Source organism: Dipodomys ordii, unplaced genomic scaffold (assembly GCF_000151885.1).
Source record: "Dipodomys ordii isolate 6190 unplaced genomic scaffold, Dord_2.0 Scaffold23, whole genome shotgun sequence".
Lineage (NCBI taxonomy): Eukaryota > Metazoa > Chordata > Mammalia > Rodentia > Heteromyidae > Dipodomys > Dipodomys ordii.
Window position 1 is genome coordinate 1,773,157 of NW_012267239.1, and position 16,543 is coordinate 1,789,699.

Sequence of the window (16,543 nt, forward strand, 5' to 3'; positions counted from 1 at the left end):
AATCTGGGGCTGGGAAGGTGGCTCAGTGGTAGAGCGCTTGCCTTGCATGCCTGAGGCCCTGGGTTCGATTCCTCAGCACCACATAAGCAAAAAGAAAAAACCGGAAGTGGTGCTGTGGCTCACGTGGTAGAGTGCTAGCCTTGAGCTGAAGAGCTGAGGGACAGTGCCCAGGCCCTGAGTTCAGGCCTCATGACCCCACCCAAAAAAAAAAAAGAAAAAATCTGTGCCAGAAGCCAAAGATCAGGATTGTAGCCCAGCATCAAATGCTAATTAGCTATCTAGCCTTAAGCAATCCCTTAGCTTTTCCATTTCAGTTTTCCATCTATAGATGAGAGATAATACATATCCATTCAGAAGGAGGAATTAGGAGAAGCTAGTGAAACCAAGTGACAGAAAGCGAAAGCACATTCAAAAGTAATAGTAGGTAATAGTGGGACTGAGAATGTAGCTTAGTGGAAGAGTGCTTACCTAGCATGTATGAAGCCCTGAGTTCGATTCCTCAGTACCACATACACAGAAAAAGCTGGAATTGGTGCTACAGCTCAAGTGGTACAGTGCTAGCCCTGAGTTCAAGCCCAGGACTGGCAAAAAAAAAAAAAAGTAATAATATAACATCCTTTGCAAGCCTACAATTCAGAGTGTGTATGTGTGTGTGTGTGTGTGTGTGTGTATGTATGTATATATGTATGTATAGTTATATATGTCCATGTATATGTGTGTGTGTATATACATATATATAAAACACAATATGTAGATAAAAGCAACTATAATGAGAATGGAAGTGTTTGAATATACTAAAATATATTAAAATCAGAAATTATTTTATACTCTTCTTACTAGATCTTCTAAATCTCTGTCATAAACAAGGATTATTCACATAATGGAAAAATGCAAGACTTTTTCTTTTTAAGTCACATCTTACCAAACTTTTCTTTAGTCGCCACATATCCCCTCGGCCAATATATTGATCCTTAAAAGTTAATTCCACTAGGTCAAGGGTCACATCCTAAAAGGGATAATCAAACATATTTTTCTTAATTAATTTCACATTTTTAAAAATAATTTTTTATTGAGATTAAGTGATTACATAAATTTTACAGTATTGTGGGATAGTGATATTTAAAGTCACAAACAATTTGTTTTGTTTTGTTTTGTCTGTTGTGGGGCCTGAACTCTGGGCCTGGGCACTGTCTCTCAGCTCTTCAGCTCAAGGCTAGCGTCCTACCACTGGAGCCACAGCGCCACTTCCAGCTTTTCCTGCTTATGTGGTGCTGAGGAATCAAACCCAGGGCCTCATGCATGCAAGGCAAGCACCTACCACTGAGCCACCTTCCCAGCCCCAACAAATTGGTTTTTTTGTCCATCTTGGAGCCTGAACTCTGGGTCTGGGCGCTGTCCCTCAGCTCTTCAGTTCAAGGATAGCATTCTACCACTTGAGCCACAGCACCACTTTGGTAGTTTATTGGAGATGAGAGTTTCAGACTTTCCTGCTCAGGCTGGCTTTGAACTGTGATCCTCAGATCTCAGCCTCCTGAGTAGCTAGGATCATAGGCATGAGCCACCAGCGCTCAGTTCACAAACACCTTCACAAGGCAAATTGCTATTATCATGGACTATAATGTTTGTGAATTGTAAGAGCTTTGACAATGCAACTATTTCTTCCACATCGGGTGATACATATATTTCTTTTCTTTTGCTTAATGTAAGCTATTCCCTCTTTCCCTCTCATTCCCTCCCAATTTGTCACGTTGTGTAGTAACTAGATAATGCCCACTCACCATGGGAAAAAGAAAAGAAAACAAAGTTTGGCAGGGGGAGTGGAAAGAAGGCACAACTAACTACTGAAAAATCATTCAACAGAAACCTGACCAACAAAATTTTATATATGAGAAACAGTTTCTGAATACAAAGCCCAAGTCCAGAAATTCTACAGCAGCCATCCTCATTTACTGCAATTAGTACCAGAGTACCAATTCTGTATATTAGTCTTTTTGTTATTGGTTATTTCTTTATTTTTCTGAAACAGTCTGTTCAAAGCTGGCCTTGAATTCTTGGGTTCAAACAAGCCCTCTGTCTCAGCCTTTCTGGTAGCTCGGACTACAGTACCGGTACATGCCACTACACCCTGTATTTTAGTCTTGAACTCTGACATACAAATCTAACGTTGAGCTATATATGCATCATTTCCCTATATAATGTCAATAGTATTTTCTCTACCAGGATTTTACCTATCTTTCACCTACTTTACCTACCTGCTATGATAGGTAAAATCACTTTACTTCATGAAGAAAAATGAAAAGGAAGACTTTTCAGTAAATTAATAGAACATTTAGTCATTTGACTCCTTATATAAACTCAAAAAAAGGAAATGGAACTAAGTGCAAACTATAGACCCCCTTCTAATCTGCATAAGTTTTTTATTGTTGTTTTTAGTCATGGGGCTTGAACTCAGGGCCTGAGTCCTGTTCCTGAGCTCTTTCACTGAAGGCTATTGCTCTACCACTTTGGGTCACAGTGCTGCCGGGTGCTGGTGGCTCACACCTGTGAACTGTGATCTGAGGATCACAGTTCAAAGCTAACCTGGGCAGGAAAGTCCGTGAGACTCTTATCTCCAACTAAGCACCAGAAAACCAGAAGTAGTGCTGTAGCTCAAGTGGTAGAGTGCTTGCCTTGAGCTGAAGAGCTAAGGGACAGTGCCCAGGCCCAGAATTCAAGTCCCACAACCAACAACAACAACAAAAAGACAGAGTCACAGTGCCACTTCTAGTTTTCTGGTGATTAATTGGAGGTAAGAGATTTTCAGACCTTCCTGCCATAGCTGGCTTCAAACTGCGATCCTTAGTTATCAACCTCCTGAATAGCTAGGATTACAAGCATGAGCCACCAGCACCTGACTCTAAATAACTTTTAGACAAGCACATAATTTTTTTCTTGTCCTGGGCGGCTTGAACTCTGGGCCTGGGCTCTGTCCCTGACCTTCTTTAGTTCAAGGCTAGCACTCTACCACTTGAGGCACAGCACTACTCCTAGCTTTTTCTGTGCAACTGGAAATAAGTCTTAGGGACCTTACTTCCCAGGCTGGCTTCAAATCGTGATTCTCAGATCTCAGCCTCTTGAGTAGCTGGGATTTCAGGCATAAGTCACCAGCACCTGGCTATAAGCACATAACATTAAATAATCTAATTCTACACATAAGTAACTCTTTATTTTCTTATTAACTTAACCTATGAGGAAGGGAGACAATCATTCCAAAAGACACATAAGTCCAGAACAAAGACATACCTTGGGGTCCACAATATTCACATAGACATCTTGATAAGGTCTAAGCCGAAATACTTGGGTCACAGTCTGGTCCACACTGATAGTTTCTAAAACATAAAAATCTGAATCAGATATAATTTTAAAGAAGCAGGTTAATATATTATTTTCTTTTTATGTCAGCTCTTGAGCTTGAACTCAAGGGTCTAGGTACTATTTCTGAACTTTTGTGCTCGAGGCTAGCACTCTACCACTTGAGCCATATATCCACTCAGGCTTTTTTGATTAAATATATTCTAATCTATAAATATGCAGATATTTAACAAGCAGCACCATTATTTGCTACAGCAATTTATGTTCCCTGGGAAGTAGAGCTGAGGCTCAAATAGTAGAGTACCAGCCTTGAATGAAAAAGCAAAGACAGAGCATGAGGTCCAGAGTGCAAGCCCCACTACTCACACAATAAATAAATAAATAATAAAGAGGATTCGCTGGGTACCAGTGGCTCACGCATGTAATCCTAGCTACTCAGGAGGCTGAGATCTGAGGATTATGGTTGGAAACCAGCCTGGGCAGGAGAAGTCTATGAGACTCTTATCTCAAATTGACCACCTGAAAACCAGAAGTGGTGCTATGGCTCAGGTGGTAGAGCACTCGCCTTGAGCTGAAGAGCTCAGGGACAGCACCCAGGCCTGGAGTTCAAGTCCCCCGACCAACAGAAAAAAAAAAAAAGGGGGGTTTCAGAGAAGAGACAGAGGTAAAGTGGTACCTTTCTGTAAATCTTCCTTAAGGGACTTGACTTGCAAAAGCAGAGGGCTGCAAAAGAAAGCAACAGATGTGGGAAGCTGTAAATAGCAGTTCCTCAGCTCCCTTCCACCCCCCTCCCAGGGCAAAGAGACCAGTAGGGACACATTGTAACTTGTAGCACTTCTAAGGAGAATACTTCCTTAGAAACAAAGAAACAGCACTTGCACTGAAAGGAAATGGAGAAAATGGATAATGTTAAAAACAGAAATAATAAACCACTTAAAAAAAAAACTGCATTGGTTTATCAAGTCCCAGGAGGCCTGAGAGTCATTAAAGCAAAAAGCTATCCTTGCCTTCCAGGCTTCTCACAAATAGCCCTTAGAAGCAGCAGACTGCCTTTTGACTAGTGAGATACTCACCTGTACTCATCATTGGGGTGAGCAATCTCCACAATGTCTCCAAGCTTGATGTGAGGAAATACTTTGGGATTCACAACTAGCTCATCATCTGAAAGACAATTTGGTGATCTCAGGAAGAAAACAGAGGCCTAAGGTACAGCATGTACTCAGTATGGATAAGGCACTGAGTTTAATCCCCAATACACACATATTCCAAAAAAGGAAAACTTATAAAGTGAAAAATATACTCATTTGAATGACAGGTACACACTCCTTATCCAATCAGGTTAGGATCACTTCTTTATCTCACAGATCAGGTCCCATTTTTCATTTATAATTAATCAATTTAAAAAATGTTCAGCATGGATGACAATATTGTCAGATACCTTGTACTCATATACTGTTTTGTAGAATGAGAACTTCTTTATATAACTACTTAAAGATATAATAATAAAAAATGTAAAAAAAAATGTTCAGCAGTACTGAGGTTTAAATTCAGTGTAGCACATCTGCTAAGCAGGCACACTATTACTTGAACCATGTTCCCAACATGTTTTTTTCCTTCTGCTTTATTTTTTCAGAGAGGTTCTTGTATTTACCCAAGCCTCAGACTCAGATCTTCCCACCTACAGTCTTCCATGTAGCAAGGGCCAGATTACCTCTGTGTGTGTGTGTGTGTGTGTGTGTGTGTGTGTGTGTGTGTTGATGTATTGGTGTGTGGGCCTGGGCATTGCCCCTAAGCTTTTATGCTCAAGGCACTCTATTACTTGAGCCATAGCTTTGCTGCTGACTTTTTTTAAAGGTTAATTGGAAATAAGTATCACACTAACTTTCCCTGCCAGGCTGGACTTGAACTGTGATCCTCATATCTCAGCCTCCTGAGTAGCTAAGATTTTTTTTTTTTGGTCTGTCGTGGGGCTTGAACTCTGGGCTTGGGCACTGTCCCTGTGCTCTTCAGCTCAAGGCAAGAACTCTACCACTTGAGCCACAGAGCCACTTCCCGTTTTCTAGTGGTTTATTGGAAATAAGAGTCTTGAGGATTTTCCTGCCTGGGCTGGCTTTAAACCATGATCCTCAGATCTCAGCCTCCTAAGTAGCTAGGATTTACAGGCGTGAGCCACCGGCACCCGGCTGTAGCTAGGATTTTATAGACATGAGCCACCAGTACGGGCATGACCCAATTTTTAAGTGGAATGAGGGTCTAACTTTTTGCCTTCCAATTTCCTCCTTTTTCATAGGTGATTTTATAGGTTTGAACCACAATCCCATGCTTAATTCATTTTTATTATTATTAGTGTAGTTTTGGTTTTTTGTTCCTGCTTTTCCTTTTTTTTTTCCCAATGCAAGATGGAACCCAGAGCCTTGTACATACATACACTGGCCTACACTCTCAGTCCAAGGCTCCATTTTGAATCTAGGATTTACATAGACATGGAGGAGGTGTAACTTCATGGCAGCACACTTAGCTAGCATGTGTGAGGCCCTGGGTTCAATGCCCAGCACTGGGGGTAAAAATAGTATATGCATAGGAATCTAGTGCTAAGCTAGGGAGTATATGAGTCACACAGAGTCCAGGGACCTCTGTTTCATAACATATGCCATTCTACTATCACACTGCTGCCAGGGAAAAAGTAGCCCATAATCCATGAGAATTATGTCTCTGGGACAGTCCTTTACTCTCTCAAATATCATCAATCTGGAACTAACCAGCACCAAACAGCCTGGGTCCCAAATATAGCACCATCTCCTACATTTATACAGTGTTGAAAGAGCTCCCCCAAATACTATCTTCCTGTGACCCTCACAATATGTTTAGACTAACAGGAGTGAAGAAATAACCTGGAATATAAACTGATTCACTTAAAGGTAGTGAGTTATTAGCAGTACAACCAAGACTAATTACTAGTTACCAGGTTCTACTTCTACCTAAAGCTCACCACCTCTCATATGCGATAAAAAAAAAAAACAACAAAGCCAGCCAGGAGCTGGTGGCTGACACCTGTAATCCTACCTACCTAAGAGGCAGAGATCTAAGGATTGCAGTTCAAAGCCAGCCCAGGATAGGAAAATTCTTTAGATTCTGGGTACTCAGGGACAGCACCCAGACCCTGAGTTCAAGCCCCACAACTGACCAAAAAGAAAACAAAATCAGTAAAGTTAAGGTTTGGGTTAATTCCAATTTTGATTTGGTACAGTATTTCCCTGACAGTTTTAGGCAAAAATCTCTGTGAAGTTCCCCACCCTTAACTTCTATCATCTAATATTTTTTGTTGTTTTGTTTTTCTTTTTTCTTTTGCCAGTCCTGGGGCTTGAACTCAGGGTCTGGGTGCTGTCCTTGGACTGTCCTTGAACTTATTTTGCTCAATGCTAGCACTCTATCACTTGAGCCTCAGCACCACTTCGGGCTTTTTCTGTTTATGTGCTACTGAGGAATTGAACCCAGGACTTCATGCATGCTAGGAAAATACTCTACCACTAAACCACATTCCCAATCCTCCAATAGATTTTCTCCAAGTACCTTTTTTTCTTAATTATTTTTTTCTTGCATGTTTGTCTTATTAAACTGAAAACTCCTTAGGGACAAAGGACCTTGCCATACTCATGATCTTTATGTTCAATATAAATTTAATAAATATTTACTGGTTGCACATTTTTATAATTTATAATGCTAGGCATATCACCTACCTACATCTGCCTTGTCTAAATGAAAGCCTGGGCTTCAATACATCATATACACATAAACAAAATGTATCCTTTGTCTGATTCCTTCTGCCCAGGTTATTTGTTTCTTTTATACTACTAAATGTTTAGTTAACACTAACAGCATACAGAATATACATCTTAGCAGAAATTATGTTTCCAATGTAGCACCTACCTGGTATATCTTTGTCTTGGTAATTATAATGGCTACATTTATTGAACAGGAACCTGTTACTTTGCTACATTCTATATACATATGATCTTACAACATCCTCTGGTACAGAAACTACCATTTTCTCTTTTTGCAAGTCCTTGCCCTCTAGAAGCTTATGCGTATATATAAAAGAGGAACAGGGGCTCGGAAGGTAGCTCAGTGGTAGAATGCTTGCCTTGCATGCATGAGGCCCTGGGTTCGATTCCTCAGCACCACATAAACAATAAAAGCCGGAAGTGGTACTTGGCTCAAGTGGTAGAGTGCTAGCCTTGAGCTGAAGAGATGAGGGATAACACCCAGGCCCAGAGTTCAGGCCCCACAACTGATAAAAATTAAAAAAAAAAAAAAAGGAACAAATGCATACTAGGCTATAAATCAAGAGTCCAGGGTATAGAACTCCTTGGAATGCTTGCCTTGCATGCAGATGGCCCTAGATTTGATCCCCAGAACTGAGAAAAAACAATAAAATTAAATGCAAAAATACTGTGTTCTTAATTCCAATTGCTGAAGTAAATTTTGTTGTTGTTGTTGTTGTTTTTAGGGGGCTTTGTGTGTTTATGTGTGTGCCTGTTCTGGGGCTTCAACTCCTGCCTGGGTGCTGTCCCTGAGCTTTTTTGCTTAAGGCTAGTGCTCTACCACTTGAGCAACACCTCTATTTCTGGCTTTCTGGTGGTTAATTGGAGGTAACAGTCTCACAGAATTTCCTAACCAGGCTGGCATCAAACCATGATTCTCAGATTCCCAGCCTCCTGCATACCTAGGCCTAGTAAATAAGGCTTATAAGATAGAAGAGAGAATGAGAGACAGTAATGGTAGAACATTTGCCTATCATTAATGAAGCCCTGGAGTTAGACTGCCTTCACTATTAATATATATATGACATATACATATGTATACACACACACATACACAAGCCAGGAACTAGTGGCTGATACCTATCATCGTAGCTACTCAGGAGGCTGAGATCTGAGAGTCAAAGCCAAAAAATCTCGGAGAATCTTAGCTCCAATTGACCAGAAAAAATAAAAATAAGTGGAGGTGTGGCCCAAGTGGTAGACCACCAGCCATGAGCAGAAAAATCCAAGTGAGAACACAAGGCCCAGAGTTCAAGCCCAGTATCGTGTGCATGGGTATATACACCCACACATACACACACACACACACACGCACACACGCACACACACACACAAAGACAAAGAGAAACTATTGGGAGGCAAAGATCAAAGGAATTGTTTGAGGCCAACAGAGGCAACAAGAAGTTGAGACTCCGTTTCAAAAAATAGCTGACTGAGGGGCTGGGAAGTTGGCTCAGTGGTAGAGTGTTTGCCTTGCATGCATGAGGCCCTGGGTTCAATTCCTCAGCACCACATAAGCAGAAAAAAGCTGGAAGTGGCACTGTGGCTCAAGTGGTAGAGCGCTAGCCTTGAGCTGAAGAGCTGAGGGACAGTGCCCAGGCCCAGAGTTCAGCCCCAAAACCGACAAAAAAAAAAAAAAAATAGCTTACTGGATTGTTGCATGACTATTATCCCAGCAATGGGGGAAGCACAATGGCTGGCTGGGATGTGGTACTGTGGTTCAAATGGTAGAGTGCTAACCTTGAACTGAAATGCTGAGGGACAGCACCCAGGCCCAGAGTTCAAGCCCTACAACCCACAAAAAACAAAACAAACAAACAAAAAAAAACAGAAGTATCATTTTAGTTTCTTTTATCCAACTACTGCAAGCTAGAATTTTACATACATAATACAAACACAAATAAATGAAAGGTAGTAACCTGAAAAGATTCACAGTATTCTTTTTTTTTTTTTTTTGGTCAGTCATCGGACTTGAACTGAGCCTAGACGCTCTTCAGCTCAAGATGAGTGCTCTACCACTTAAGCCACAGTGCCACTTTCAATTTTCTGGTAGTAAATTGGAGATAAGAGTCTGGGGAGGAGGAGGGAGCTGGGAAGGTGGCTCAGTGGTAGAGTGTTTGCCTTGTATCCATGAGGCCCTGGGTTCAATTACTCAGCACTACATAAGCAGAAAAGAAAAGCTGGAAGTGGTGCTGTGGCTCAAGTGGTAGACCACTAGCCATTGAGCTGAAGAGCTGAGGGACAGCACCCAGGCCCAGAGTTCAGGCCCCACGACCGGCATTAAAAATAAAAAAAAAAGAGTCTTATGGACTATCCTTGCCCGGACTGGCTTTGAACCATTATCCACAGATCTCAACCTCCTGAGTAGCTAGGATTATAGGCATGAGTCACTGGCACCCAGCTTCACAGTATTCTTTAGAAGTTAGAACACAGGGGCTGGGAAGGCAGCTCAGTGGTAGAGTGCTTGCCTTGTATACATGAGGCCCTGGGTTCAATTCCTCAACACATAAGCAGAAAAAGCTAGAAGTGGGGCTAAGTGGTAGAGTGTTAGCCTTCAGCTGAAGAGCTGAGGGACAGCACCCACGCCTAGAGTTCAGGGCCCACAACTGAAGGAAAAAAAAATAGAAGTTAGAACACAAAGCCAGGGGTGGTACAAGACAGATGAAGATAAGACAGAAGGCTTGTTTGAAGACAGCCTGGGCTACACAGTGAGTTCCAGATCAGTCAGACTAGGTTCAAAAAACAAAAAAACTAGAAGAAAGGAGGAAGGATTCTAAATGCAAATCCCTCACCCTATTGGAAATTAAATCGAGTGTGCCCCCCCCGTGTGTGTGTGTGTGTGTGTGTCATGTGTGTACACGTCTGCACCAGTACTGGCACTTGAACACAGGACCTAGTCATTGTCCCTTAGCTTTTCTGGTCAAGGATGATTGTCTACCACTTAAGCTACAGCTCCACTCCCAGCTTTCTGGTAGTTAACTGGAAATAAAACGCTCACATACTTTCCTGCCCAGGCTGGCTTCAAACCAAAATCCTCAAATCCCAACCTCCTGAGCAGCTAGGGGTACAGTTGTGAGTCACCAGCACCCAGCTTTGAACCCACGATCTTGTGCATGTGAGTCAAGCCCTTTACCAGTTGTGTTCCACCTGAATACAAATGCTTACAGAATGGCACTGCGCTCTCAGATTCTTAACATTCCTGTTGTACCATAGTGACTGCTTCACTTAGTTAAACTACCTGTCTAGCTTCTGTTATCACAAGTTGGTGTGGCATTTTCAAAGTACTGGGCACATCAGAATTTCAATCAACCTGCATAACCCACAAAGACCAGTCTATACTGACCACTTCCTCCGAAGCCCTTCTTGTGGATGACGAGTTTGTAAACCTTTGTGGTTCTCATCTTGTCCTATGGTTCCAGCCTTCAGCTGTTCCAATCTCGGAGCAAAGAAGTCATCTTGCCGCCCTGCCATTGAAACATAAACAAAAAAAGGCCGGGAATGTCACAATGTATTGCAATTGCTCTTGGATTTTAGGCCACTGAATATACTGATGTCACTCAGCTGACAGGTGGCGTCAACCCTAGGATGAAATCAGGCCTCAAATGCCAAGTCAAGAGAAAGAACACATAGAATCTAGGAACTAGGGCAGATTTGGGCCAGAGTCTGGTCAAACATAAGAAAGTATAGTCTTTCTTGCACCATCGCTAAAACTAAGACTTGCAGTAAATGAGGCGCTCATTACCTTGTTCCCGCCTACATCAATAATACCCAAACGAGATCTTAGAAGAGGTTAGTCCACTCCATCTGTTGGATGAGGAAAATGAAAACCACTACCAGGGACTTACCCAAGGTCACTCAGAAAAATGAGAAACACTTCCACAATTCACGTTTCACTCACAATATTCTGGACCAGGCCAATACAAATAGGAAGAAGGGATGGGGCACCTTTGTGGAACCTCCCATCTGTACCAACCATCAAAGGACCCTCTGGCCTCTACTTCGCCGCTTGAGGCACAGAGAGGGAGAGAGACTTGTCCAAGGTCACACAGTGGATTAGGAACAGTCAGGACTCGAACTTGAACCCACGACCCCTTTTCCTCAAACAACATCTCCCTCCCCCCCAACCCCCACCCCATACACACACACATACACACTCAACCTCAATCCCGGGCAGGCAGCTCCACTCACCCGCAGCTCTAGAGCCTCTTCGCGTCTCAGGCCGGGCCCCGAGGGCCGGACCCTCGCCAGGGACCGAGCTCCTCCTCTGGACACCCCAGCTAAGACTCCACGGCCCGCGCAGCTTCCGCCCCCGAGCTCGAGGCGCCGGCAGGCCAGCCCCGGACACAGAGCGTTCACCTGAGAGCCCGCGCCGCTCCCGTGGCTCCACCCCCTGACACGCCCCCTCCCCGCCCCCACGACATTCCGCCCCCCCCACCTCCCCCGCCGCTCTAGCCGAACCTCCGCTTCGTCTCAGTGGCCGCGCTACTTCCTCATCCGGGACTCGCGTCAGGGGCGGGGAGTCAAGCCGGGTCTCTGGATCTGGCCTTCTCTTGGCATTTCCCGCCTCCCCGAAGAGGAAATCCGGACATGTATTCCAGATCCATAACCTAGTATCTTGTATCCTAAAAATCTGGGACGATCTTAAAGAGCTCTCTTTCAGTTTAATCGAGCTTAGTGACTTCAGACTGGCCCCGAGTGACTACTGGTCAATGCAAAAAGAAAGTTTCTGGGAGAACTTTTGCAATGTGCAAAGATCTGAGGACCTGAAACTTGCGGTGTTGGTTCCTGCCAGGAAGGATCATCAGTCCACCTGGCGGGTCTTTGCAAACCCCGACCCTCCCCGCCCCACCCCCCAAAAAAGACGTTATGCTCCTCTACTTATGCACAAGAGCTACCAGGATTTCAGACAACTGTAGGGTAACCCTACTATATGGTAGGTACCTGGCTATTTCACTGCTGAGAAACCCAAGCCTGAGGAATTACAAGTAGGAGGTAGTACAGACAGATCAAGACCTTATCTCATCCAGTTTAACGTGCAATAAATATTCAGGGTTGGCTGGGCCAAGCTCCCATTTGTTGGGACATCTTTTTAGAAGAAGAAAGCCAGAGGGGCTGAGAAGGTGGCTCGGTGGTAGAGCGCTTGCCTTGCATCCATGAGGCCCTGGGTTGGATTCCTCAGCACCACATAAGCAATAAAAGCTGGAAGTGGTGTTGTGGCTCAAGTGGTAGAGTGCTAGCCTTGAGCTGAAGAGCTGAGGGACAGCGCCCAGGCCCAGAGTTCAGGCACCATGACTGGCAAAAAAAAAAAAAAACCCTTGGTTTTGAGTTCTCAGCCTTCTGAGTAGCTAGGGTTAAAGGTATCACCTATACCAGATGACAATTGTCATTAAAAAAAACTAATACTACTAATTTTGGGCAATAGGGGTATAGTTCAGTAGTAGAGTGTTTTAAAAGCACACAAGAGGTCTACAGGCCTAGCAGAATAAAATGCCTAGCAGAATAAAAAGCAAAGTGTAATATAAATGGAGAAAATCACGAATATTATTAGCTGACTCAAAAAAAAAAACATTATATTCATTAGGAAATTGGTTCCCTTCTTACCTCTAAGGGATCAAATGACATGTAGAATGCTTCTTTTGGACCCTGTCGTGCGAAGTGCATATTTAAAGGCAGGCCTAGAAGAAGGATGAGGCAGGTCACAGCACTTTTTGTTTCTTCAACCTTTTATCAACGTCTGTTCATTATATATAGTCACAGTACCCAACATTAGAAGGAAATAAATGTTAAACCTGGGGACTTAGAATGTGGATTAGTGTGCATGAAGCCCTGGGTTCGATTCCTGAGTACCACATAAATAGAAAAAGCCAGAAGTAGTACAGTGGCTCAAATAGTAGAGTGCTAGCCTTGAGCAAAAGAAGCTCAGGGACAGTGCCCAGGCCCTGAGTGCAACCCCACACTGGCAAAAAAAAAAAAAAAGGTTAACCCCTTAGGGAAATAAGGATGTCTAGAGAACGTGATCCACTGGTCGAACATGATACAGAAAAGTGTAAACAATAGAAATCTGTTGCTTTGTGGAACTGTGGAAATCTCAGCTGAGGCCAAAAAGCTTAATAGCCCAGTCAAAAGATGTGTTTCCCTTTAAGAGGCTGAACTGCAAAAGGGAGTGTGTGTGTGTGTGTGTGTGTGTGTGTGTGTACATGGGCCTGTGTGTGTGTGTGTGTGTGTGTGTGTGTGTACATGGGCCTGTGTGTGTGTGTGTGTGTGTACATGGGCCTAAGGCTCTGAATTCAAACCTCCGTTATTCCCCCCCGAAAAAGTTAAACAGATAAAACAAATTCTGAGCTGCAGGGGCGGGGCTAAGAGAGCCGCAACTAACAAGGGGCGGAGGAGGGCGGGGGGAGTCGAAGGCGGGAAAGGGCCGCCCTTTTTTGGAGTGCGCACGCGCACTGCGGGGGCGGGATTTGGGCAAGTCCGCATGGCTGGCTGAGGTCCCGGATGAGGAAGTGTGGGCGGACCATAGAGACGGTGAAGTGTCTGCGGCCCGGAGCGCCCCTAAACCTGGGGCGCTGCAGGTTCAGGTTAGTCTTGGCCACGGCGGGGCTGCGTTTGCCGAGGCCAAGCTGGAGGGACAGGCCCGGGCTACGGAGCAGGCCTCAGGGTAAGACGCTGGGGGCCGGGAGGCTTCACGAGGAGCCGTCCTTCCCTAGAAGGGCCTGAGGGGACCCTCCGCCGGGCGGTTCGGGCTAAAGAAGGATCCCGAGACACCCCCTCCCCCTTCCCCCGCCGTCGGGATGCAGAAGGGGACGGAGGCTGCGCTGCGGGCGACAGATGAGCCGGAGAGAGAGAGGAGAGGCTCCCCACTTCCCTGGGAGAAAACAGCTTCTCCGAGTCATGCCTCCGACGGGGGAGGGGAGGACCCCCAACTTCATTGCTCAGGGAGGACGATGCTTCTAAATCGTCGGCGTACTTCTCTCCAGGTCTCCTTTCTGTGTGTCAACGGAGGGAGACCTACTCGGTGCCAAAAGCGGGACTGTGACCCTAATCTAAGGAGGGGTAACTCCGAAATGAGACTATCCTTCCCCCCCCCCTCCCGGCTAACGCCATCCAGGTGGAGGGGGGCCACTCGCTACTGATCCTAACTAAAAGTGACGGTGGTGAATCTTCCTTTCTCGTAAGAAACTTTACCCACTTTTCAACCCCAGGATATAAAGATCTTGTCAATGCAGTTCGAAATCAAGTCGTTTGCTCCTTTCCCCAATCATCTCTATAGAGGGAGCCTTGCTTGTCCGCTTCCCGGTGTGTAACGAGTTCCCCTCTCACTATTTACGAGAGGATGGCTTTTGGAGTGTGAGATCGACGACCCTGTGTCTCCTACTTCAAATCTTTGTGACCTTGACTTATTGCCTAGCTTCTGTCAGTCTCTAATTTGAACAGTGCCCCCACCCCCCGATTGTCAGGAGGGCTAAGGGAGATTCTGTGCAAATGCTTAATACATAGAATACAATTGACACATATATTAAGAAAACTAGTATCTTGCACCGAGAAGCAGAGGTTTGCATGCATGGCCTCCCCTTCTCTCTCCATGAGTTTTCAACCCTTTACACCGATAAAAAAAAGACTTCCTCCACCCCAGGGTGGAGAAAAAGATACTTAAAAAAAAAAAAAAAGACTCTCCTTTGGTCCTTCATACTCCCCACATTAACAAAGAAGGCCTCACTGAGGAGATTCAGGAAAAAAAAAAGACAGCTTTCAGAAACAGGTCAATACTCTTAGAAGGGAGAGATGTGTTGACAGAATCTAGTTTTTTCTTTGTCCATGAAATCTATTACTTCTTCATGGCTGGTTAGAGCTGTCTTCCCCCACTCCTGCTTGTTCTAGTGGTTAAACAAAAAGCTGGGCTCCATTTGTTTATGCCATTAATCCTAGCTACTTAGGGGTCTGAGATCTGAAGATTGTGGTTCAAAGCCAGCCCCAGCAGGAAAGTCTATTATACTCATCTCCAATAAACTATCAAAAAGCAGAAGTGGAGCTGGGCTCAACTGGTAGAGCTTAAGCACAAAAGCCCAGGAACAGTGCCCAGGCCCTGAGTTTATAGCCCCAGGACCCCCCCCCTCCATGCACCCACTGCAAGAGAATGAGTCCAACTTCTCCATATCTCTGACTCTCCAAGGAAAATAAGGGTACCATTGAGGAGAGGACTTTTTCCTGCTATCTATCTAAAATAGTGCATATGGTTTCCTCTCTCTTTTTGAAAAAGAGATGGAAATTTTCATATGGGGAGTCTTTGTCAGTAGAAATCAGGGACAGATTTTACTATTTCCCTCTTCTTGTGGAAACAGTTTTTGTTTTGTTTTTGTTTTGGTTGCTGCTACTAAAGAGAGGAAAAGGAAAACCATACTTGATGTTTTTGAGATTTCTTGCATACACATGTTGAAGAGCTGGGTCCTGTTTAGTTTATGTGCTTCCTTTCTTTGCTCTCTATTTGTCTGGAGATCTTGTTAATAAGATTCTTCTTTTTCTATACCTCAAGTAGAGGCCCTTTTCTGAATTTCCTCATGAAAGGATTGGCTAAAGCCTCTGAATCTTTGAAAAAGACAAAGTCCCTTTTCTCAAGGTGAAAGGAGCATTGTGACTGTCTCAGGGTCTGGTCATTATTGTGAATATTGTTACATGACACAGGCATGGCTGCTCTATGTTATTAACAGCTCCTTTGCATTGAAATTGAAGGCGAGACCTGCAGTCTGGGGATTATTGGGGTACATGGTTTTCTGTTACGCTGTTTTCTTTGTTTAATTCCTTACCCCCAATTTTTTATTTCTTACTGTGTTTACATCCAGAAGTTTTGTTTGGGGGAGTACTGAGTGACTCAAGTAAAAGTTGCTGCTTTGTCAGGGTTTGGTAGTATAAAATACTCAGAATAAAATTGAGAGCTGCATTGTTGCTCCTTCAGTAGTAGGTTTCTGATTTTATTTTCCATGTGTTTGGTTTTGGGGAGGATCTAAATGAACACTGCCAAATTACCTGAAAAGAAAAACTCCCATTTTTTTTTTAAATGAGCAAAGTGTTCTTAAATTACCCCAAATGCCCTTGTACTTACTGAGAAGATTAGTGTGAGCGAGAGGCCTAGGGTTTAATGGGTGGTGAGACCCTTTGTCTAGTTTACAAGGGAAAATCAAGCCTGGGAAAGTTCATTTAGCTTTCACTTAACACTTTGTAGGCTAGAGGACTAGTGAGTGGAGTAAGAAGAGTCAGAATAAAGACTGGCTGGGTGCTAGTGGCTCATGCCTGTAATCCTAGCTACTCAGGAGGCTGACATTTGAGGACATTGGTTCAAAGCCAGCCTGGGCAGGAAAGTTCCTTTAGACTCTTAT

At 44.0% G+C, this 16,543-nt stretch overlaps 2 protein-coding genes across 5 annotated transcripts in view; one reads left to right on the plus strand and one right to left on the minus strand.

The window, feature by feature from the left end:
• Depdc5 (DEP domain containing 5) overlaps window positions 1–11,491 on the minus strand; it is a 135,404-nt gene extending 123,913 nt beyond the window's left edge. For all 4 annotated transcript variants that reach the window (XM_013014494.1, XM_013014493.1, XM_013014492.1 and 1 more), the window contains exons 1-6: window positions 11,361–11,491; window positions 10,516–10,636; window positions 4,425–4,512; window positions 4,028–4,074; window positions 3,283–3,368; window positions 923–1,006 (exon numbers count right to left, since the gene is read on the minus strand). In XM_013014494.1, coding sequence (XP_012869948.1) covers window positions 923–1,006; window positions 3,283–3,368; window positions 4,028–4,074; window positions 4,425–4,512; window positions 10,516–10,573 — 363 coding nt within the window. In that variant the 5' untranslated portion in view covers window positions 10,574–10,636; window positions 11,361–11,491. The remainder of the gene's footprint in view (window positions 1–922; window positions 1,007–3,282; window positions 3,369–4,027; window positions 4,075–4,424; window positions 4,513–10,515; window positions 10,637–11,360) is intronic.
• Window positions 11,492–13,716: 2,225 nt separating this feature from the next.
• Prr14l (proline rich 14-like) overlaps window positions 13,717–16,543 on the plus strand; it is a 27,859-nt gene continuing 25,032 nt past the window's right edge. Inside the window, exon 1 of the mRNA XM_013014394.1 lies at window positions 13,717–13,830. The gene's annotated coding sequence lies outside the window, so the exon portion shown is untranslated. The remainder of the gene's footprint in view (window positions 13,831–16,543) is intronic.